The sequence below is a fragment of the Magnolia sinica genome, chromosome 5 (assembly GCF_029962835.1).
Source record: "Magnolia sinica isolate HGM2019 chromosome 5, MsV1, whole genome shotgun sequence".
NCBI classification, from domain to species: Eukaryota; Viridiplantae; Streptophyta; class Magnoliopsida; order Magnoliales; family Magnoliaceae; genus Magnolia; species Magnolia sinica.
Window position 1 is genome coordinate 12,197,720 of NC_080577.1, and position 25,067 is coordinate 12,222,786.

General features: G+C 39.8%; 1 protein-coding gene and 2 non-coding genes across 3 annotated transcripts in view; 1 reads left to right on the forward strand and 2 right to left on the reverse strand.

Annotated features, from left to right (window-relative positions):
- Positions 1 to 685: 685 nt before the first annotated feature.
- The window catches only part of LOC131245462 (probable LRR receptor-like serine/threonine-protein kinase At1g53440), an 84,988-nt gene continuing 60,606 nt past the window's right edge, over positions 686 to 25,067 (reverse strand). Inside the window, exon 24 of the mRNA XM_058244944.1 lies at positions 686 to 1,449. Within this exon, the coding sequence (XP_058100927.1) occupies positions 1,075 to 1,449 (375 nt within the window). The 3' untranslated portion in view covers positions 686 to 1,074. The remainder of the gene's footprint in view (positions 1,450 to 25,067) is intronic.
- LOC131247524 (small nucleolar RNA R71) lies at positions 10,581 to 10,687 on the forward strand. The gene has a single exon (XR_009171809.1). It is a non-coding gene; the product is annotated as a small nucleolar RNA R71 (small nucleolar RNA).
- LOC131247518 (small nucleolar RNA R71) lies at positions 23,342 to 23,448 on the reverse strand. The gene has a single exon (XR_009171804.1). It is a non-coding gene; the product is annotated as a small nucleolar RNA R71 (small nucleolar RNA).

Genomic DNA, 25,067 nt, shown 5'->3' on the forward strand with positions numbered 1-25,067 from the left:
ACCAGATCATTTTAGTGCCTAAATCAAAAAATGAGGCAGATCCAAAAATCAAGTGGGCCACACAGCAGGAACAGCAGATATTGAATGCCCATAGTTGAAACAATCATGAGACCAACATTTTGTTTTTGAGAATCCACCACATCCATCAGTTTTACGATCATTTTAAGGCGTGAACCAAAAAATAAGCAGAGCCAAAGCTCAAGTGAGCCACATGGAAGGAACCAAAAGCCCACCGTTGAAACTCTCCTCTCTTATCTGATTTCATGGACCAGACAACTCGCGCCCCACCTTGATGTTTGTGACAAATCCATTCTGTCCACCAATTTTGACATATCATTTTGAGAGTGAGCCAAAAAATGAAGTAAATTCAAAACTCAAGTAGGTCACATGGTAGGAAACAGGGGTTATTGAATGCCCACCATTAACACACTCGTGGGTCACAAAAGTTTTGGATCAGGTTACTATTTTATTGTTTTCAGTTCATCCCAGAGGGAAGACCTTATGAACAGTTTGGATGGCACATAAACATTACGGTGGACCCTTGGAAGGTTTCAACGGTTAGATCAATCCCCTCCCCGCTTTTCCTGCCGTGTTGCCCAATTTAGCTTTGAATCTGTCTCATTTTTTATTTTTTATTTTGGCTCCCCACCTAAATTGATATGGCGAAACTGATGGACGAGGTGGATTCGAAACAAACGTCATGAGGGTGGCCCCACCTAGCTTCCACAGTAGAATGAAAAGAGCCACGAATGGGCATTAGTAATCCAAAGGGCATCCCTTAGACATAATCATGTATATAAGTGAGTTTTAAGAAACGATAGATTACAAACCGTAAACAAAGCAAGGAAAACAGAAGAAAATGCACGTCTGACTACAAGTCCCCAGAAATTCCAACTGTTTGTGCAGTTTCAACAGAACTAAACCCACTTGCGTTTGGGGCTGAGTGGGAAACTGGAACCACACCCCGTCCATTGCAAATCATGGAGCATCCAAACAGTCTCCTAACATAAAACGAGGTATTGGTGCTTTTTTATTTTTTAAACCTCTCAAGGCATGGATCAATTTCTGCTCATATCAAATGAGATCAGGTATAAGTTTTCTTGTTGAGGACTCTGCTTCTTCTTCCTTACTCTGGAGAGACACCGATGAATCCATCCGTGGCCCTTCCATTGAAATGCTATGAATTTGGCTGTCCTGAGAGAGCGTCTCAAAGGACTTAAACCTCCAACCATCGCTCAATGAAGCAGGCCTCATGGTCGGGGCTTGGATGACAATCTGTCCCTCAAGCATGCTAACCACAGAAGACATAATGGGCCTGAGAGAAGGAGATGGGTTGGTGCAAAGAAGAGCCAAGTTCAGCATCCCCAATGCCTCTTCTTTTGAGTAGTCTGATCCCAGGACTGGATCAACCAGTTCCAAGAGGCTTCCCTTATCAAGGAGTACATAGGCCTGCAATTTCCACACAGGATAACATTACTATCATCTGATGATTATTTTCGTTTTAGTTAAGCAGAAACCACATAGACGTTGCAGAGACGCATTTTAGTCTGTTTCACATGTTCCTGTATTTCTCTTTCTTTTACTTAAGCATTTGCTAGTAAATATATAGACATATTTTAAAAGGTATTTCGGTCATTCATTTAACTAACTTGTGTATGACTATTGGGCTAACCATGCCCAACCTACAAAATGCTTCATGTGATTGAAATCTCTAGGATGTTGCAATTTCGGAACATTGTCTAAGGACCCACCTAACCATTGTCAGATGTCTTCAATCAGACAGAGATCAAGGATCGGTCGATGCCATCAACACCACTTGATGCCATCAAGAAAATCCGGAAAAATCTCTGCTGGACAGTTTTGGAGTTACTACTCAATGCCGGTCAAACCTTTATTTGCTTTTCATTACTATTTGTTTAGGATATTTTCATGGGAAACCTCAGATCGACCTAGTGACCTTGCAATTACTGCATCCTAACTGGTAGAGCTGTAAGAATTCTATAATGTGGGTTTTATTGATCAACGGTCTGAATTGCCCGAAGGGTTGGATAGTGTGATCAGGAATATATATATATATATATATATATATATATATATATATATATATATATATATATATATATATATATATATATATATATATATATATATCTTATTCTTTGTCAGGCTTTGAAAAATTCATTCTAGAAGGGGTTCCTCTGAATGGCTTTCATAGCTAATTTGAGAAATAAATACCAACCAGTCAAATTCCAGCTTGTTCAATTCACTAGTGGGCATGTTTACAGCTTCACATGGTATGTCTGGATACTTCATCCAAACTAAATGGTATTTACTATGCTTTGTAATTTCAGTTTCCAAGATAGAAGGAATGAATACAAAGGTCTTACTAAGGTCTGGAAGGGGAAATTAGCTGAGGCAAAGGCTAGTGGGAATTTTATAAGGATTCATGAAGCACATGTATAGGTGATACAGTTCCTTGATCAATCTATGTTTTACAGTTCTTATGTTGATTGTTTTATCTTATTAAATGCCTAGCAGGTGCATTACACTCTCTAGTCCATAATTGTACACATTTCCTTTATGTCTGTCATTGCACTTATTTTGATATCATATATTGGGTTTACATTCAGGTATTTCATGTCAATTTGCTGATGTGCATGTAATGTTGCCATGATATGACTGTATGACATGCCATCTTCTTTCTCGGGATTGTTGCTAAGGTAAGTTTTAAGAGCGAGAAATGTTGAACAATATTCTCACGAATAGGATTGAGTGTTTTTTCAGTGGTTCACATAGATGCCAATGTGGCATAGGTATGTGGTTTAGGCCATTCATCAGGTAGCGCCCTTCAAAATGTTTACTTGGAATTTCGTATTATACCAGTAATGGGTTCATTCGTCTCATTAACTTCTCTAATAGTTGTGCATGATTTCAATTTGCTAGGGACAATGTTGACAAGGTGCCAATGGAAATTTCTTGTGATTGTTTTCAAGTTTTAGCTATCATTCTTTGTCAAATTGCCTTTTGATGTTCCTTCCCTCATTAATGATGGTAGTTGTACTTTTTTATTTTATTTTTTTCAATGTGTGTGTTATAGTTGTATTGTATTTTTTTTCCCCCAATGCTGAGAAGCTATAAGTTGCGTTGTGAAGTATTCCCTTTGCAGTTCACAAAAAAATCAAACTTATTGTTGTAAGCTTTGTGTGAACCACTAGCCAAGGAGTGCTTTTATGGCCTCTAAAGTTAGCATGATTGCTCCTCATGAATGAGCTTATCTGTTGTAGCCTTTTGGAGGTGCTTGGTCATATTTGATTTTTAAATTGTACTTCTACAAAACTCTTAAGACTCTATTGCCATTGGGCATTTAGTAATGAAGTTCTGTGCATGCTTTAACAAGGATTATATTTTACCTTTCATAGTAAGATTTGAGTACGATGGACCACGCCTTATGGTTATTACTATTTATTCACCACGGCACCTTTTTGGCATTGCTTTCCTAGTTAAAAGAAAGACAATTGTTTAACATTGCTATATGTTTCCGTGGTTGTCCTGAGTAGATTACAACTACATGCATCAATCTATTGAGTAGATTCTAACTACTTGCATTAATTGTAAAACCAGTACTCAACCCATTCTTGTGGTTGGATTGGTTTGACTACTGGTCCTACGTTGGGCCCTCTTGGACTGTTTTGGCCCAAAATCTGCCTCTTTCTAATAATTTTTTTTCAAAAAAAAAAGAAAAAAAGAAAGAAAAAAAAAAGAGGCAATTTAACAACTAATCTATTGTTAGCCTAGTGGTTAGGGTGTTTGGTTTCCAAGTAGAAGTTGTAAGTTCAAGGTCAGTCAGATTCAGTACCTTCTTTTTTTTTTTCACTAAGTAGTTATCTCTATAACTGACTAGGTTTTAAGGTTTTAGTGTTTATGTTCTAAAATGTTAACATGCAGCTACTTGACTTCATTTCCCCTTTTCATAGGTAAGTTGCTCGTGGTTTTGAAAATTGGTTTCGGCCATATCATAAGCCACCCTGTTAAGTGATAGAGGGTTGTGCTAGAGAAAAAGGGCCGAATCAGCCCATATCAGTTGATACAAGCTAATACACCCCACATTGACATTGATACAGGGCTGATATAGCCATAAAGGAGCCATTTCAAAATTTTCCAACTTTAATTTTTGTAGTTGTTTCTTCAATCAACTATGGAGGAAGCTTAAAAACTAAATTTATACTAGATCTAGACTTATTTTGGATCAAAACACAAGATTTTAGTGATATTTGATAGATTGAAGTGAAATCAACCATTTTGAGAGAAAAATAGAAAAAGGTGAAAATATATACATATACCTATATATTTCTTTCTTCATCTTCTTTCTGTTGTATTTCAATGTCATGGGCCATAATATATCATAGCATGCTTTATATGCATGCGTTTGAGTAGGTCCTCTTTGATTGACTTTCAGTAAGTCAAACTAGCAGACAACATTCTTATAAATTTGTGTGGGGGGGAATATATTTGTCTGTTACATTCTTATAAACTATCATGATTGGTTTCATGCCATTTTTCTCCTTCTTTTTCCCTGCAACATTTTTAAGAGTAAGAGGCAGTCATTATCAAAATTTAGTGTGTGGGGGAATATACCTGTCTGTTGCATATTTCTCTTTGGTTATTATGCAGGTGCTAACAATTTAATACCAATGGAAATTACTCTTAAGATTACAAACAAGATCAAAGCAAATGAGAGATTTTCTGCCTATATAGTTATCCCAATGTGGCCTCAAGGTGATCCGACAAGTGTTCCTACACAGAGGATTCTTTTTTGGCAGGTGATCTTCACTGACTGTCTTTGATTTTAGTTTTTATTAGGAATCTTAGACATCTTGAGAGGCTTTAGACATTAAATGGGAAATTTAATTTATGCTATTTTTAAAAAATATAAATTTTATCAATCATCCTTCTGTACTCTGTATGATGTAATGTTTATTTATATGGAGACCTTTTGATAGCTGCAGAATAAAACAATGCAAATGGTGTAAGACATAATTTATAAGGCCTTGGAAGAGGTTGGGATCGAGAAAACATGCGCCGCAAGATTATTTGAATTTTTTCTGCCTTAGCAATTGTGAGGCTGCAGATGGAACCGATGCTTCATGTGGAAGTCCTGCGGCAAACACTCCCCAAGTAATTCTTTTTTGTTCCTGAAGCATTTTTTGTAGTTTTATATTTCATGACCTTAATTTTCTTTTCTCTTTTGTTTTGTGGGTAAGCTGGAATCAAGCCCATGATTTCATTCTCGTAGTCTTTCTCTTTACCACATGGACATTGGGTATGGTTTGAAACTTGGAGCTGAGACTCTGTATTCTACTGAGTCACTCAATTTTTCTAGAAACCAAGCACTGAATGATGCACTAAACTCACTTTGTGCTCACGTGGTTTGATTTTGGCTTAATTATTGACTTGGTTAGGAACCAACTCAATCTTAAGTCAATTATGGATGCCTTTTTTAAAATCTATCTGTAGCACCCATGCCTGTACAAGGCATACCATCTACATGCCACCATATGTCCCAGCATGACAAGCAGGTGCAAGATCCAAGCCATCCATCAGGTGGGTTCAGACAGTATGAAATAGCAAGTTTTATGGAGCTTGATATGGTGAGACCATTCCTTTTATATCAATTTCATTCCTCTTTGAGTTTTTATTAATTCATTAAGAAAAAAAGAAAAGAAAATGGTCATACATGATGCACTTCTTTCACTTTGTCTTTTTTTCCCCCAATGGTCATTCCGATTTATGAATGCCATGACTATTTGTAGGATGATGGAATATATGAAGCTATTGTACGAAGTGACTTTGTCATTATTAGAGTTGTATTTCAAGACAACTCTTCAAAGTACTACATAAATGACCGTGAAAGTAATTTTACAAAGGTCAGTAAGAAATTGAAAGGAAAATGAGTGGACTTGGACAATTGTAATTGTAATTGTAATTGTAATTGAATGAATGAACGATTGTAATTGTAATTGTAATTGTAATTGAATGAGTGAATGAACGATTGTAATTGATTATAATTGAATGAATGAACGATTGTAATTGATTGTAATTGAATGAATGAATGATTATGCAGGTAGTAATTGAATGAATAAATGATTACAATTGTTTTTTAAATGTAGGCAATAGCTATGGATATTGACCGTAACTGGTAATCGGACAACTGTATCTGTAATTAAATTCAGCATATAACTGCTACGGATTATATCTATAGCTATTGTAACCTATAGCTACGGATTAAATTCGTAGCCATAGATATAACTGCTACAAATTAAATCTGTATGTACTTTTCGCTACAGATATAATTGCTACTAATTATATCCATAGCTATTGTCATCTATGGCTCAGAGTAGATCCGTAACCATTGGTTTTTGACCTATTGTTACGGCACCTACAACTACGGTCATGCTACGGATTAAAATCGTAGCCATAGGTCTATAGCTATGGCTTTTATCTGCAGCCTTTGCCCAATTTTCTAGTAGTGGTACTTCTCCATTCAACGAGGCTAATGGAGACCTGTTTATCAAATATATTGTAGTGTGTATTGCTTCTCCCCAAAACATTTTGGGCAATTTTGCATGAGATAACATGCATCTGATTCTCTCTACAATGGTGCGATTCATTCGCTCAACCACACCATTGTGCTTTGGGGTCTTAGGAACCGTCTGTTCATGCCGTATACCTAAAGACTTACAATATTCATGGAAGTCACCAATGTATTCACCACCATTGTTAGTATGAATGCACTTTAATGATTTACATGTCTCTCTCTCTCGACCATAGCATAAAATATTTTAAACACATCTAAGACCTCGTCCTTGGATTTCAAAGCATAAACCCAAACCCTCTTAGATGCATCATCTATAAAAGTGACAAAATACAATGCCTCACCTAATGTTTTTATCCTCATAGGACCACAAACATCAAAATAAACTAAATCTAATGCATGCATTTTATTAACATGGGAAGTAGATTTAACAAATGAAACTCTATATTGTTTCCTTGATAAACAATTAATATAGATTTTGAGAGGTATACCTATCACTTCTGGAATGAGTCATTTCTTCGCTAGTAGTTGAAGCATTTTTTCACTCATGTGGCCTAGACGCCTGTGCCACATGTCAATAACTGAATCTTTCACTACATTCAACTCACCCTTGCACACACTGACACTTGCCTTGTAAATGGTGCAACACTTCTTCCCACTGGCTACAATCAACGAACCCTTGATGAGCTTCCAACACCCACCAACAAATCGGCTTTTATAGCCATTATCATCCAAACTTCCCGTCGACATCAAGTTGAAGTGAAGGTTTGGAATGTGCCTCACATTCCTGAGAACCAATGTGTAGCCCACATCAGTTGTTTACTCCCCAAGTATAGGGTTGTATATAGTAATAAACTCGGTGAAACTGAGGTCGAATCCCAAGGGACTGATACCTGTACGTTCTCTGAAACTAGGTAGAACTAGAACTAGAAAAAGATGAAATCTAAATCAGGTGGATTTGAGGAATAATGGTAAAATAGTAAACTAAAATATGTAGAATTCAAAGGTAAAAAACTAGGAATTCAGAGAAAGGAACTAGGGATTCAGAGGATCCACTTGTAGAGATCAGGGAGATCTACGGTCGATTTATAAACTCAACTGGACTTTGAGTCCCATCTTCATCCAATTGGAAGATATAACCTGAAAATCAATTCTGAACTTCATTTAATCTAGTTTTCAAGAGATCAGACAGGTGTAAATTAGAATAGATTCCATCACAAAACCATGCCTATGAGACAAAGCAAATAACAGACTTAAACCAATTCACGGTCAATCTGAGTGATGTATGAATGGTAGGAAGGGTGCCGACATCCAACCATGCCCAGGAGACGATGACGAACAATAGGGCTTCCTGACGTCATAATCAGAACAAAGAAAAAGAAATACTCAAAGCCATCGCAGACCCATTGTAATTTCAGTCACAACAGACCATTAAAAACTAAAAATATTCCCATAATAAAATTAAATCAAAATCCATTCAATCTAAACAAAAGGCACATGCATAAATTCTCCCATCACGCTACAAGCTTCACCTCTTAGCCCTAGCTAAGAGGTTTAGCCGACCATGATTAGGCTATCCTCAAAATTAAGCATAAAGAAAAATAGTAAATAAAACTAAGAAAAATCTTCTCAAACTCTCTCCCTTCTGACGTCCCAGCTTGGATAGAAATTTTATGCCCCCCTCTCTCTCTATTCTCGTTCTTTTATATGCAGGGAAGTTGGTAGGCTGGAGATCTTGTTGGAGTCAGAGAACCGACTCACTTTACACAACAACGTGCATGACTCTGTTTACGTAGAACTTGGAAAACGACTCATGTTTTTCCAGCATTGTCAGTCCATGGCTATCTCATAGGCTGGATCTGAGCCATTCAGACTCCTTGAGCTTGAACGGTCTGGATCATGTCCATGATTCGGATCTTGATCACCGAACGGCCTGCGGTATTGTCGGCTTCTTCCGAATCGCACCTGCTGTGGAATCCCGAGTCTGCGATAGTTGGTGGGCCCACAATTGGATTTTTCCAGAAAATTCACTCTCTTCAAAAAAACTGTTTGGATATGGACGGTTTAAATTTTCATTAGCGCAGCCCACCTGATTGATTTTTCGGCAAAGACTCTGCCGTTCAGTGCATTTACAATCTCTGTCTAGCATATTTCAGACCAAGAACCACAAGATCTTGGTTAGGACCGTCACATGCATCGAATGGATGGCTTGGATTGAGCTGATTGGTCCATATGGTGGCCCACAGAGATCGTGTGTAGTGCTCTGTTCGAGCGTTTCACAGCACGCAGAGGAGTTTGAATCTAGTTAGGATTTGCGGTCAAAGACGTGTTGGCCGTCTTTGGACCCACGGTGCACAACGAGTGCACGGATAAGTGTGGTGCACACGACATGCTGTAAGGCTCACAATGATGTGTATAGATTAGGTTACCTAATCAGTGTTTTCTTCATCTTGAGCAAAAATTGTGAAACTTTTTGCTCAAGATGAAGAAAACACTGATTAGGTAACCTAATCTCCCAATTGCATTTGACGTGGCAAGGAATGGGCGACCAAGAATGACGGGAATCTGAGTGCTCATGTTATTGATGGGTTCGGTGTCCAGGATGATAAAATCTACAGGGTAGTAAAATCTATCGACCTGGACTAACACATCCTCAATTATCCCTCTTGGTACACGAACAGAGCGATCAGCAAGTTGTAGCGTGGTTAGGGTGGGTTTTAATTCACCCAAACCTAACTGTTTGTATACCGAGTAGGGAATCAGATTGACGCTCGCTCTAAGTCAAGGAGTGCGTGATCAATTCGATGGTTCTCGATTACACATGATATAGTTGGGCTACCGGGATCCTTGAATTTCTGTGGCACGTCTTGCTTCAGGATGGCACTCACTTTCTCAGTCAAGAAGATTTTCTTTTGAATAATTTTCCGTCTTTTGGTCGTGCATAAGTCTTTTCAGAAATTTGGCATATGAAGGTATCTGTTTAACGACATCAAGTAGAGGAATGTTGACTTTCACCCGTTTCAACACCTCTAGGATATCCTGAGAGTTAGAGAGAGGTTTTGGTGAAACCAACCGTTGGGGGAATGGAGAAACTGGCTTCTCTAGAAGTTCCGGTTCTACTTTTTGTGGGGCATCACTGGATCCATCATTGTTATCCTCTTCTAGTTCTTAAGGCTTTTCGGGCCTAACCGGAAGAGTTTTATCAATGATCTTCCCATTCCTAAGAGTGGTGATGGATTTAGCATGCCCCATCTGATTTGAAGAGCTGGGATCATTGATCTCGTACTGCGGTTTAGGATTGGGGAGAGGGTATGCAGGAAGCATCCCCTTTTCTATAACCGTCATACGAGAATCTATCTTTTGCATAAAATCTGTAATTTCCCGCATTGCTTGAGCCAGCTCTTGTATGGGATTTTGAACCGGTTCCTCTTGAGGTTTCACTTGATTTAGATTTTGATTGAAGAAACCTGGAGGAGTCACAGTTTGTCCATTCTTCCAACTAAAGTTTGGATGATTTTTCCAGCCAGGATTGTATGTGTTGGAGTTAGGTCCAGTAAAAGGTCTTTGATAGTTGTTTACGGCATTGGCTTGTTCATTCAACACTCCTCGAAATGCGGGTATTGTAGGACAGTTTTCAGTTGTGTGAATGTTGCAATCGTAGATGCCGCAAACAATTTCATTGACCTTATCCTTCTTTCCTTCCATGGCCTCAACTTTCCTTATGAGCGTAGTCACTTTACATTTGAGATCATCCTCTTCTTTCAAGAGATATAATCCACCTTTCTCCTTTAATTGAGTCGGCCTAGACGTGATGTTTGACTTTGGGTAATAGTCCCAAGATTGTGTTTTTTCAGCCAAACTGTCGAGGTAGTCCCATACCTCATCGACATCTTTATTAATGAACTCTCCATTACACATTGTCTCGACCATTTGGCACATGGAAGATGTCAATCTATCGTAGAAAAAATTTGTGATGCGCCACGTTTCAAATCCGTGTTGTGGGCATGAACTGACCAAATCTTTGAACTTTTCCTAACATTGGAAGAATGTTTCATCTTCCTTTTGGGCAAAGTTCATGATCGCTTTTCTGAGGGTAATCGTCTTATGATGTGGGAAGAATTTTTTTATGAATTCCCTCTGTATGTCGTTCCATGTGCCAATGGATCTAGGACGCAGTGAATGTAACCACGTCTTAGCTTTCTCCTTTAAGGAAAAAGGAAAGAGTTTCAGCCTAATTGTATCCTCAGATACATTAGGAAAACATAATGTAGCTATAATCTCATCGAACTCTTTCAAATGCAAATATGGACTCTCTGATTCAAGTCCATGAAATTTGGGAAGGAGTTGGATAACTCCTAGCTTGATGTCCATTTGTCCTGTGTTTTCAGGAAAAATCATGCATGAGGGCATACTCACTCCCGCCGGTTGTAGATAATCTCATAAAGTACGAGGCGGGGGTGCCTGTTGCACCTCATTCTCATCTTGGGTATCCTCCACCCTGGGTGGAAGTAGAGGAGGTTGGTCTTCAGCCATAACTTCACTTAACTCAGGGGATTTTGAGTGGTGTCTAGTCCTGCGATGGATAGTCAACCCCTCAACCACTCCTCCTTCGGTCAAGAGACGTCGAGTGTTGTCACGGGCCCACTTGGGCATGAAACACTTGCAGCCCTCAATTAAATTCAAAGCCTAATCCTAAGAAGGGAAAAGAAAATCTAGAAAGAAAGAGAAGGAGAGTTGGAAAGAAATTACTAAATTGAAGCCCCTAAGTTAAGGACCTGCAAAATAAAACAAGAATAAGTTAGATTCTAAAAAGGAGAAAAACAATCCTTTAAAAGAAAGATAACAGTAAACTGATTTCTAAAAGAAAGTGAAAACTTCTAAAATAAATTAGAAAAGTCCTAAACTAGAAAGTAAATTACTAACAGAGAATTGAAAAATAGAAAGTAGGGAAGGAGCTTACCGAATTAGAAATTTCTATCTTAAAGGCCTACAAAATAGGAAGGTTAGTTTCTAAACAAAAATTCTAAAAATAAATTAGGAAACAAATTAGATTTTAAAAGAGTTAAAATTAGAAAGTTACTAAAATAGAAAGTTAATTTCTAAAAAGGGAAAGAAATAACCTAATTTCTAAAAATAAACTATTTCCTACAGAAGGGAGGATACTATAATTAGAAAATTTCTAAAATTTAAACCCTAATTCTAAAAATAGGAAAAAGTAGAGAGATTAGGAAGGAATTACCAATTGAGAAACTTATGTCAAAATCCTATAAAACAGGAAACAAGTTAGTTTTGAACTCAAATAAAAAAAAAAAAAAAAAACTAAGGTTAGTAAAATCCTAATCTTAAACTAATCCTAAAACCAATTAATTTCAGAGAATCGTAACCGTCAGTCCCCAGCAACGGCGTCAAAAACTTGTTCACTCCCCAAGTATAGGGTTGTGATGTAGTAATAAACTCGGTAAGACCGAGGTCGAATCCACAGGGACTGAAACTTGTACGTTTCCTGAAACTAGGTAGAAATAGAACTAGACTAAGATGTGATCTAAACCAAATAGAATTTCAAAAATAATTGTGGAATGATTATCTAAAACTTTAAGGAATTCAGAGGAAGGAAAACTAGGGATTCAGAGGATCCACTTGTAGATATCAGGGAGATCTTATGCCTGCATCAAGGATTATGGAATTCAAACTGAACTTACTTGATCTGGTTTTTAAGAGATGAAAGTATATGAATTAGAATGGATTCCATCATCTAACCATGCCCAGGATACAAAGCAAACAACAGGATTAAACTAATTACCAACTAATCAACAATGTATGAAGATCAAGAAGGATATTGTCATCCTACCATGCCCATGGGACAATGATGAACAACAGGGCTTCCTGACTTCATAAACATAAAAAGGGAAAGGAAATACTCAAAGCCATTACAAACCCCATTGTAATTTCAGTCACAACAGACCATAAAAGACTAAAAAATATTCCTTGAATAATCAAACCACAATCAATTCAGTTTATGAATTAAAGGCACAAAGTAGAATCTCCCATCTCGCTACAGGCTTCACCTCTTAGCCCTAGCTAAGAGGTTTAGCCACACATGAATGGGCTAACTTCAAACATCAAAAACAGAAGAAGGAGAAAAGAAAGAGACAAGGAAAAAAAAACCAGGTCCAGGTCCAGCCCAAGCAACGTTGCCAGCACCTTCACGTTTCTTCCTTTTCTTCCTTTTCTTCCTTCCTTCAAAGCCAACCCCTGCCCGTTTTGCTCACGTTCCAGCCGTGCCTCAACTGACGTCCAGCCCCAAGTCTAACAAAAAAAACAGCCGCTGCTTCCAATCCTCCCACCGAGCAAAAAAAAAACAAAACCGAGCACCCACGGTTTCTCCCTAACCAAGCCTCTCCTTGCCTTCCCTTTTATCTTCCTTCTCACGTCCCTGCCCAAGAAAACTCCTCACGTTTGCTGCTGTGGAGTCCTGAAAGGATTAGGTTGTGGAAAGCTCGCAGCCAGCGATGCAGCAGCGTGCGCAGCAATGCAAAAGGAGTTGCGTTTGGCCTCAGTTTGGGTGGCTCGCCGTCCAGTAACCTCAAAACCGACTTCATGGCTAGGGTCATTCCTGGCTTGGTCATCATCTGGACGGTTTGGATCACCAATCTGATCACAGGCAGTGGCCCACAATCGGCCGAAAATTCCAGATTTCCCGGATGCGAAAACAAGGTGCGTAATGTACTTATGCTGTACTGATGGTGGGGCCCACATCGCTTGTGTTTTGAGAAATCCACGCCGTCCACTGCGTTCTACTCGAAAAAAAAGGTGGGAAGCACTACTTTTGGACCAAATTCTATGTGGCCCACAATACCTTCTACTCCGCCGTTCATCATGCCTTTAACGGTTAGGATTCTTCAATATTTTACATGGTCTCAAAAGGCTGCCTTGGTGAGGTAAATACCCCACCTACGCACACAATAGACGGTCCCGATTGATGCTATGCATGATGTGTGGGGCCCATAAGCAAATCCGACGGATGAACAGCGTTAACGCTGTTCCGTTTTTAAAAAAAATTCGAATTTCGTCGGTCAGCGCCTGCTGACCGACTTTGAGTGCACGGGTGCAATGCTGGTGCACTTATGTACTGTGCACCTCTGTCTCATATGGGATCCACCTATGATGTTTGCGAGAAATCTGCACCGTCCATCTTCTTCCTCTTTTAATTTAAGCCGTTGAGTCCAAGGATGAGGTGTATCCAGTGATCAGGTGGGCCCCAGATTAGTAAATTGTGGGCTGTTCTGTCCGTTGGGCCACTTGCAGAGGGATCCAATGGCTAAATTTTGACGTGTACGATTATTTTTTTGGTCCTCAAGCCACGTATGGAGTTTCGAACTGATCAGATGGTGAGAACCCTATGATCTTGCATTCTGGACATTTTTCAGGCCACTTGAGCTTCAATTCCTTGATTTTCTTGGATCCCTGGCGTGCAAATCTATCGATCTTGGTTTCCTAAGGTCCTTCGCTTGCCTTGGTGACTTCAGACTGTTAAATCCATGCTTTTAACATCCTTCCAGCCCATGCTCGTAAATACACTCTGCATCACAAATACGATTAAATCAGGTCATTAACCGGCATCATGCTTATAAATCCAGGAAATAATTGGGGTCTAATATGTAGTATTTGACCCTCAACATGTATAAGAAATCTACACCATCCATCTATTGTATCATCTAATTTAAGGGGTTGATACCAAAGTTGAAGCATATCCAAAGATCAAGTGGGCCCCAAAGTGATAATTCATAGGCTGATCTGACCATTGGGCCAATTTCACAAGGATCCAACGGCTAAAATTTGACATGTAAGGTTCATTTATCATCATCAGGCCATATATGAAGTTTTGAACTGAACAGATGGTGGGAACTCTATGATCTTACATTCTAGACCAATTTCGGGCTACTTGAGCTTCAGTTTCTCGATTTTCTCGGATCTCTGGCAAGTAAATCCTTCGATCTTGGTCCCTTGGAGTCCGTCCCTTGCCTTGATGTCTTCAGAGCATTAAATCTATACATTTAGCACCCGTTTTCAGTCTAAGCTCCTAAATTCACCTTGCAACACAAACACGATTAAAGTAGGGCGTTAAACGGTATCAAGTTCATAAAATTAGGTAATAACTGGGGTCTAATATGCAATATTTAACCCTCAACATCAGTCTTCACACAAATATCACCGACTACTACGATCTTCGATACGCCAGAATTTCTCATCTTCACAGTCCCAAAGTCACCTAACTTGTAACTTGTGAAGAAATCCCTGCGTAAAGTCGCATGAAACAAGGTTCCCGAGTCTATCACCCAGTCGGTGTCCTAACTCGTAGCCGTGAGACAAACATCATGATTTGCTAAAAGAATAATTACGGCGTTGCCATCTAAAGCGACCGTAGTGGAGTCTGATTCATCTTCGTTCTCCTTTCCTTTTCTTTTCTTATCATTCTTCTTCTTATGACATTCATGCTTGTAGTGGCCCTTCTTGCCACAATTCCAGTATTTAACACATCCTTCCTGACACTCGACTTGCCTCTTGATTTATCTTCGGCATTCCTGCCCTTTCTGTTATTTCTTCTCTCCCGATCTTGTGTCACAAGGGCTTCTTGTTGAGTAGACCCCTGAGACTTCCTCCTTGTTTCCTCATTGAAGAGACAACTAATTACATGTTTCATGGACACTTTTTCATCTGGCGCGGAGTTACTTAAAGACACCACCAAGTCTCCCAACTGTCAAGCAATGTGCTAAGCAATAGTAAGGCATGTAGTTCATCATCCAAGACCATGATCTTCATACCGAAGAGCTAGTTCAATATGTTGCTGACCTCATTCATGTGCTCAGCCACAGAACTGCTATCTTTGAACTTCCTATTCACAAGTCGTCTTATGAAAAATTTTATTGCCGACTATCTTCCTCTCATACAACCCTTGCAATTTCAACCATAGGCTAGCGGCTGAGGTTTCCCTAGACACATGGTGGAATACGGAATCATCCAACCATAGTCTAATAAACCCCACCACCTTCTGGTCCAACTTCTTTCAATCATCATCTGACATATCCTTGGTCTTTACTGATATGCCTAAAATTGAAGCATACAAGTCCTTGCAATAAAACAAGTTCTCCATCTTAACCTTTCATATGGTCCAGTTAGAACCATTGAGACTGATCATCCTTGATGAGTCACCTTCCATAATTCAGAACTAATCTCACTCCGCTCAACCAACTTGGATGCTTTGATACCACTTTGTTGGGAGTGTTGCACAAAAAACCTTAGGATCTCGCTTCCCAAAACACTAGAATTATGAAATATAATAAAGTATTGAAATATATCAAAGCACAAACCATACGACACAAGAGATTTTACATAAAAAACCCTCGAAGAGGTAAAAACCACGAGACTTAGTCTAAAGCAACAATTCACTATGAAGTAGAACGTTACAACCGATCACAAGCACACACTGCTTAGATCAAACCTTCTTCACTCACATAGGAGTGGATGAACAATAAGAGAATAATGAAAACGGAGAGATCTCACCTATCACGAGGACATAGAAGCGCTGAGATGTCGATTGCACGGTAAATCACCTTTACGAGCAGAATCTTCCCTTCCACAAGCTTCCTCTCTCTTTTCTGTCTCTCTCTCTCGCCTTGGTCGTGAAAACACCTTAACATACCCTAGAATAGCCCCATAAGGACCCTTATTTATAGTTTAGAAAATCTCTTTCCGTACTTCTGCGAAACCGCCTCAAATTTATGCAGTCCGTACAAAATCCTCGCAGAATCTGAGTAACCCTCGACTGGTCGAACCAGGCCCTCGACTGGTCGAGCAACAAAAAACACAGCCTCTGGACTTCGAGTCAAGCAGACCTCGACTGGTCGAGCAACTCCCTTCGACCGGTCGAGCCACCCACTCGACCAATCGAGCAGTGCGGTGAAATAAGATTTAAGATATCCGCTTCACAATAAGCTGCACTACTTCTCCTCTGAACTGAGGAGAAAAACCCCATCACTATGAACACGGTGGACCTTGAACAAAGTGATGTAGGACATATCACAGACACATTCTTAGCATGGTTGGACCAAAAGAAGGTGAACTGCTCTGTCCGTTTTACCAGGAAATGCACAGTTTCAGTTCAAAAATGAAATTTTAAGAAAAAATTATTATTTTTAATAATTTCAATTTTTATAACATTTTCTTATTCTTAGAGTTTTAGATTTTTTTTCCCTTTTTTAGAAATAACTTATAATTATGATAGAACTCTTCTAAGAAAAGTTTATTTCAAATTTTTATTTTTAGAAATTAAGCTTTAGAAGAGTTTTACTATAATTATGACTTTTATTAGAGTTAGAATTTTGATATTTTTGGTAATTACAAATTTTAATTTATTTATTTATCTTTATTAATACTATAACAGGGGCACATACACATTAGGCAATTATCAATGAAGTTATTTATGATTTTATTAGAATTTATTTCTTTTCTCTGGTGGATTCAAGGAATATCTGTGAGGATCGTCCAGAGAAGATCCATGGATTCATAATAATTATCCCTGAGAAAGATGGTGATCGACCTCGTCACGTCCTTCCCTGCGTCAGTTGGTATCAGAGCAAGGCTTTCTCCTCGAATCTATGGACGGGTTGTGTAACATTCCCATGGACGGTGTTCTAAGGAATTTACCTTTAACAACAGCAACTTTCAAAGCAACGCAACAAGATAATCGGCAAGTCATGCAAGGGCTATAGGTTGCCATTGATCGCATGACGGAGGCCCTAGGAAAACTCCCTGTTCGTGGTCATGATTCGCTCTAGGTAGGTGCTGAAATTCATACATAATCACGCTGATCGTAAGGCGATTCCAGCAATGAATCGTTGAATTGCACTCCAAGAAATGGGATCCAACGACATGATTCCATAACATACCAGATGAGGAGTTGATAGGATAGATCGAACAAGACATCTGGTGGCAACCATCATTTCTCTTCTTCCTACATTCTTCAATAACAAAACCATGTAAAGACGAAAATAGTGAGAAATGTGTGTGTCCCTAGAGAGAATCTAGAGGAGAATTTTCTACTAGATTCCAGGTGGTGCAGAATTGTTGGGCCCCATGGAAGAACGAGAGCAAGTAGGAGAACAAGAGCGAGAAGGAGAACGAGATCTGGGATGTGGTTAAGAAAGGGATTTAGAATGGCGGCTGGTGCAACGAAAGCAAGGTAGGGCATCACGCAGCCACCATTTCGTTATTTTTGTGACTTACAACACAAACGTGGAAGACCTCTCCCGAATCTTTGACAGATTTGGAATTTTTGGATATTACCATCCCATGGGACGGAGCGCAACAGATCTCATGGTTTTGCTTTCATTAATTTCCTCTATGAATAAGATGCCCTAAATGTTGTCAACAGTTTCAATGGCCGAAGGATTGATGGAAGGATCATTATCACCCTGGAAAAAGCAAAGAGCAAATTAGAGGATATTTAAGGCAAGACCCACCGAGATGCCTCTGCATCTCAATTTGCCCTCATTTTGGGAAGGCGGTCCTATTCAAACTCTGTTATGAGTAAAGAACACCTCCCCCTACCAAAGCCCCCATCTCAGATCAATATGGGGCCATTTACAGTCACTACAAATAGCCAAGAAGTTAGGAAGCTACAGGAAGAGTTATCATCGGCCCTCATAGGAACGGCTCAAAGCAAATCAGTATCCATCACCCACATTATTGACAGTATCTGAAAATCCCCATTTGCAGCCTTGAAAGCGGACATATCCAGAATATCCCCCATGAAATTCATTCTAAAGTTTAAATCCAAGTAGGAGATGACCGCATTTGCCAAAGATTCAATCTTGCACCAGAAAATGAAACTGATCGATGTCGCAGCTTGGTACCCGGAAGCTATCATCTCGGGTATAGGTAGGTGGATCAGATTATTTGGAATCCCAGCTCATTCCTGGTACCCATCCACTATTGAAGATCTAACGAAAACCTTTGGGGAGGTGGTAGAAATCGACAGTGTGGCAAGATCAGGATCTTTTCAGGCATTTGGCAGAGTTCAGGTGATTCTCAAACCAAGAGTGGATATTCACAGCTCTTGCCACCTTAAGGTAGCAGGTCGAGACTCTCCAATCATAGGGATCTTGGAAAATTCTGATAATGAATTCGAGCGTCCTCCTAATCACATGTATTGCCGACATCAAAGGAATCTACTAATGAGTGGGTTGCAAGAACTTTCCATCAAGATAGGGCTAATAATACGAAGCCCCCACCCACTATTTGTGAAAATGACCCAAAGAACCTCCCTCCGTCTGATAACACTCATGCTTGCGAACCATCAGCATCCCCTCATCCTCCCAACCGTCCCACCTAGTCCAACAAACCTAGGCCTATTACCTCTTCCAACAACACACCACAATCGAGACCCCAACTATCAGAACCAACTTCCACCCACCAAACTAGGCCTCTACTAATATAGGACCATACCCCATACCCCTCAACCCCTCCAACCGATATTGCCACCTATCTCCCATCTCCCGATCCCACAGCCCACCAACCCATCTACCCTAGCCTGGCCACGGCTCATATCTCCCATCCAGTCTGTGCCCCCATATCTGGTTTCCAGGTTGATCAGACTCGACAAGCCCCTATTTCCACTCTTGGAGATGTAGAGTCGTCTACCCTTGCGATGAATGTTTCTCAGGAAAATCCAGTGGAGCAGCAAAACATCAGAACAGCAACTCAGTCCCAGACCCCATAATGCAAGTTCCTCCCCTTGTCTCTGGATTTGAATTCCGGCAGACATATACAAACCATCAGAGACTATGCCCCACTTTTTTCTGTCCTCAATCATCTAGCCTAGAGGGCCACCAGCCCATCAAAGGCATGATTTAGAAAATAGTGTAGAGTGCAGAACCTCATCTGAGAAAGTGCAAAAGATGGTGCCAATAACTATGCTCAGTGACTCCAGCCCTATTGAGGAACTGCAAAATCTGGATCAGGCCTTTTCCATCACATATCAGTCTGGCAACAAGGAACTTCATGGCCCTATGGATGCTCTCCTTCTAGGTCATAGAAACGATGATTAGAGATCTAGGCTATGCTTCAATCAGTGGGTTTCATCCCATACTCGTGAGAAACAGATAGATAACACTCTTCGGCAGGCCAGAGTAAATGTTAACAGAAAGGAAAACATGTCCTCTAGATCGAAAGGCAATTCTCCGATACATTTCCAAGAATTTGATTTTACGGACAGGCTACAGAATAAATGCAGAAGCCTCCATCTCTCCTTCCAGCAACATAGCCACGCCTTGGGGATTACCCCAGCTAGACCCTTTGGGCTAGTCGATAGTAGAGAAGATATCCAACCTATTGACTTGGAAGTAGATTTCGCCCCTTACAATTCTTTGTTCCAAGTTGGAGGGAAATCCCCTATCAAGCCAGATTACGAAGACTGCAGCGACAGTAAAGATCTCTCCATCCGGCAGGTCTAGGAGATCACCAAGCCACCATCCCAATCTCTCCAGGAAGACCTACAGGTAAATGGATCAACAGATGATACAACCCCACCCCAGTCCAAACCTCCTTCCAAGAGAGGGAAGAAGAGAATTGTGGTTAGAAAAATAGCAAAACCAATGATAGGCTTCACGCAGGAACAATGGGGTGGAAGACTGAGAAGATTAAATAGAAGGGCAATCAACTCAGGAAATGTTACTGATGGATAGTGTGATTATTTGGAATGCGCATGGGATAGCCAACACAGCTACTCTCAGATCAACAAACAAGATAATTCGTAATCATAAACCTCTATGTATGGCTATTCTGGAGCCCATGTCCAGAGAAGATAAAAGAGTGGGTGAAAAGGCCGAGCTAAGAGTCCTAGAGAGGGGGTGAATAGGACTATGTGTTGAGGGTCAAATATTGCATACCAGACCCCAGTTATTGCTTAGATTTATGAACATGGTACCGTTTAATAGCCCAATTTAATCGTATTTCTATTACAAGGTGTATTTATGAGCCTGTACTGATCAAGACTCTAAAAGCAAGGATTTAACGCTCATAATGCACTAAGGCAAGGGACAGACCCCAAGGGACCAAGATCGATGGATTTACACCCCATAGATCCAAGAAAATGGAGAAACTGAAGCTCAAGTGGTCTGAAAATCAGCCAGAATGCAAGATCATAGGGTTTTAACCATCCGTTCGATTTGAAACTTCATTCAAGACGTGAAGACCATATATTAACCGTAAATGTCAAAATTCAACCGTTGGATCCTTGTGGAAGCAGCCCAACGAACAGATCATACCATAAATTAATGATTTGGGACCCACCCAAGATCTGGATATACTTCAATTTTTGTCTCAACCCTTTAAATTAGATGGGGAAGAAGATGGACGGATCAGATTTCATATATACATCACTAGTGGATCCCACTGGTAGCGCCAGTGCACAAGTGCACTCGATGTGCACTAGATCGGGACAACCGGTCAGCGCTCACTGACCCGATCCATCTCACACCTGGAGACAGTGGACGGACGCTGTCCGTACGTTTTTGTGTAGTGGCCCCCACATATCACCTGTATCAATGATCTGGACCGTTCATTCGTCCCGTGGGGTGGCAAAAACCCATGCCTAGGTATAAGAATTACAAAATATCACGAAGATTGATTTTCAGCTGTTCAAACTCAGGACGGACGGTGGAGAAAACTAGGCCCCACCAACAGCCAGCGCAAGAAGCGCTGGCCTTGTTTTGCAGTCCGAAAAAACCAGACGCACATGCAGTTGTGGGCCATCACAATGGGCCAGCTCTTCAATCCAAACTGTCCAAACGTTGGAGAAGGGGGCCACAACCATTCCTATGGAGTCAGAATGAATGACGCAGATGGTCATCCACGCCAAACACAAATCAAACGCAGTTGTTTTGTGCCTTCTCCTTATGCAGGAACAGAGGTCTATTCCTGCTGCGATTTGGACTGCGAAAAGAGGTCGGTTTGTCCGATTATAACCACCGCCCATTCCTTCTCTATAAAACGAAGTGAGAGAGAGATCTGGGGATCGGATGAATTTTCAGAGGACGTGGAGCAAAGAGAGTAATATCTATTTTTATTTGTTTATTTTTACTATTTCTTTTTATGTTCAGCCGAATCATGTCTATTCTAGGCTAAACCTCTTAAATAGGGCTAAGAGGTGAAGCGTGTAGCGTGATGAGGAGACTTTTTGCTTGTGCCTTTGTTTAAATTGAACTGATGTTGATTTTAGTTTAATTAAGGGAATGTTTTTAGTTTTTAATAGTCTGTTGTGACTAAAATTACAATGGGTCTATGATAGCTTTGAGCATGTTCCTTTCCTTTTTATGTTTATGACGTCAGGAAGCCCTGTTGTTCACCATCGTCTCCTAGGCATGGTCGGATGACGGTACCCTTTCTAACCTTTATACATTATTGATTGGTTAGTAATTAGTTTAATTATGTTGTTTACTTTGTCTCTTGGGCATGGTTTGATGATGGAATCCATTCTAATTTATATACCTTTTATCTCTTAAAAACTATATCAAAGAAAGTTCCGTTGATTTTCATGGTTACACCCTTCAACTAGATGAAGATGGGACTCTAAGTTCAGTTGAGTTCTTGAAACAGGCATAAGATCTCTCTGATCTTTACAAGTGGATCCTCTGAATCCCTAGTGTCCTTCCCCTAAATTCTTTAAGTTTTAGATAATTATTTTATCATTATTCCTCAATTTACACTCGATTTAGATTTCATCTTAGTCTAATTCTAGTTCTACTTAGTTTCAGATTATGTACAGGTATCAGTCCCTTGGGATTCGACCTCGGTCTCACCGAGTTTATTACTACATCACAACCCTATACTTGGGGAGTGAACAAGTTTTTGGCGCTGTTGCTGGGGACTGACGGTAACATTTTTTTGAAATTGACTAGTTTTAGAATTAAGATAAGATTAGGATTTTCTATCTTTAGGTTTAGATTTTTCTGATTTCTAGAAACTAACCTGTTTTCCTGTTTTGTAGGACCTTAACATACACATTCTAAATTGGTTCTTAATTTAGGACTTCTATTTTGGTAACTTCCTTCCAACTCTTTTCTCTTATTTTCTAGATTTGTATTTCTTACTTTCTCTTAGGTTTAGGTTTAGAATTTGAATTGAGTATTGCGAGTGTTTCATGCCCAAGTGGGTTCGTGACAACACTCTACGTCTCAAGTGGGATTGGTTGAGGGGTTATCTATCCATCGCAGGATTAGATACCACTTGAGATGCTTAAAGTTAACTGAGTTTATGGCAGCAAATCAACTTCTTCTACTCCAACCTAGGGTGGAGGACATCCAGGATGAGAACGAGGCGCATCAAGCACTCCCGCCTCGTACTTTACGAGATTATTTACAATAGGCGGGGATGAGCATGTCCTCATGCATGGTTTTTTCTAAAAATACGGGACACATGAATATCAAGCCAGGGGTGATCCAACTCCTTCCACAGTTTCATGAGCTTAAATCTAAAAATCCGTATCTACACTTGAAAGAGTTTGATGAAATCATAGCCATTTTATACTTTCCTAACGTGTCTGAGGACACAGTCAGGCTGAAACTCTTTCCCTTTTCTTTGAAAGAGAAAGCTAAGATGTGATTACATTCACTACATCCCTGATCTATTGGCACATGGAATGACATGACAAGGGAGTTCATAAAGAAATTTTTTTCATATCACAAAACAAACACCCTTAGAAAGTCAATCATGAACTTCGCCCAAAAGGAGGATGAAACATTCTTCCAATGTTGGGAGCGATTCAAGGATCTTGTTAGCTTATGCCCATAACATGGATTTGAAACGTGGCACATTACATACTTTTTCTATGATGGACTGACATCTTCCATGTGCCAATTGGTTGAAACAATGTGCAATGGAGAATTTATGAATAAAAATGTCGATGATGTGTGGGATTACTTGGATAGACTTGCTGAAAACACACAAGCATGGGACACATACCCAAAATCAAATACCACTTCTAGGCCCACTCAATCAAAGGAAATGGGCGGAGTATATTTTCTAAAAGAGGATGATGATCTTAATTCTAAAGTGGCTAATCTCATAAAGAAATTCGAAGCCATGGAATCAAGGAAGGACAAGGGTAAGGAAGTTGTTTGTAGTATTTGTGGTTGTAATAATCACACAACTGAAAATTGTCTAACCATATCTGCCTTTCAAGAGGTACTGACTGAGCAATCCAATGCTATAAATAATTACCAAAGGCCTTTCAATGGACCCACCTCTAACACATACAATCCTATCTAGAGAAATCATACAAACTTTAATTGGAGTAATGAACAAACTACTACTCTTCAAGGTTTCTTTAATCAAATCCCAAATCAAGTGAAACCTCAAGAGGATCCGGTTCTAAAACACATTCAAGACCAAGAGCTACTTAATCAGAATACGGCACAAGCAATCCAGGAAATCAGATCAGCAATTGGAACGCTTGTGTCGTCTGTCCAAAGGATGGAGTCACAATTAGCAATTGTGGGAAAGGAGATGCTTCCTGCTCAACCTCTCTCCAATCCTAAACCACAATGAAATAAGTGACCTTAGCTCTTCAAATCAGATGGCACAAACTAAATCCATCACCACTCTTAGGAGTGGGAAGATCATTAACAAAACCATTCCGATTAGGGCTGAAAAGCCTAAGGATCCAGAAGAGGACAATGATGATAAACTTAGTATTGCTCCACATGAATGAGAACCGAAACCTCAAGGAAAATCGATTGTTCCATTCCCCCAACAGTTGATTACGCCAAAACCTCACTCTAACTCTCAGGATATTTTAGAGGTGTTAAAACAAGTGAAAGTTAACATTCCTCTACTTGATGCCGTAAAACAAATACCTTTATATGTCAAATTCCTGAAAGACCTATGCACGACCAAAAGACGGCAGAGTATTCAAAAGAAAATCTTCTTAACTAAGAAAGTGAGTGTCATCCTAAAGCAAGACGTGCCGCAGAAATTCAAAGATCCCGGTAGCCCAACTATATCATGTGTAATTGAGGACTATCGAATTGATCACGCACTTCTTGACTTAGGAGCGAGCGTTAATTTGATTCCCTACTCGGTATACAAACAGTTAGGTTTAGGTGAATTAAAACCCACCCTAACCACACTACAACTTGCTGATCGCTCTGTTCGTGTACCAAGAGGGATAATCGAGGATGTGTTGGTTCAGGTCGATAGATTTTACTACCCTGTAGATTTTATCATCCTGGACACCGAACCCATCAATAACATGAGCACTCAAATTCCCGTCATTCTTGGTCGCCCATTCCTTGCCACTTCAAACGCAATTATCAATTGCAGGAATGGTGTTATGACTATGTCTTTTGGGAATATGACATTAGAGTTAAACATCTTTTTTAATAACGGCAGACGGTTAGAGGATGATGACGATTTCCAC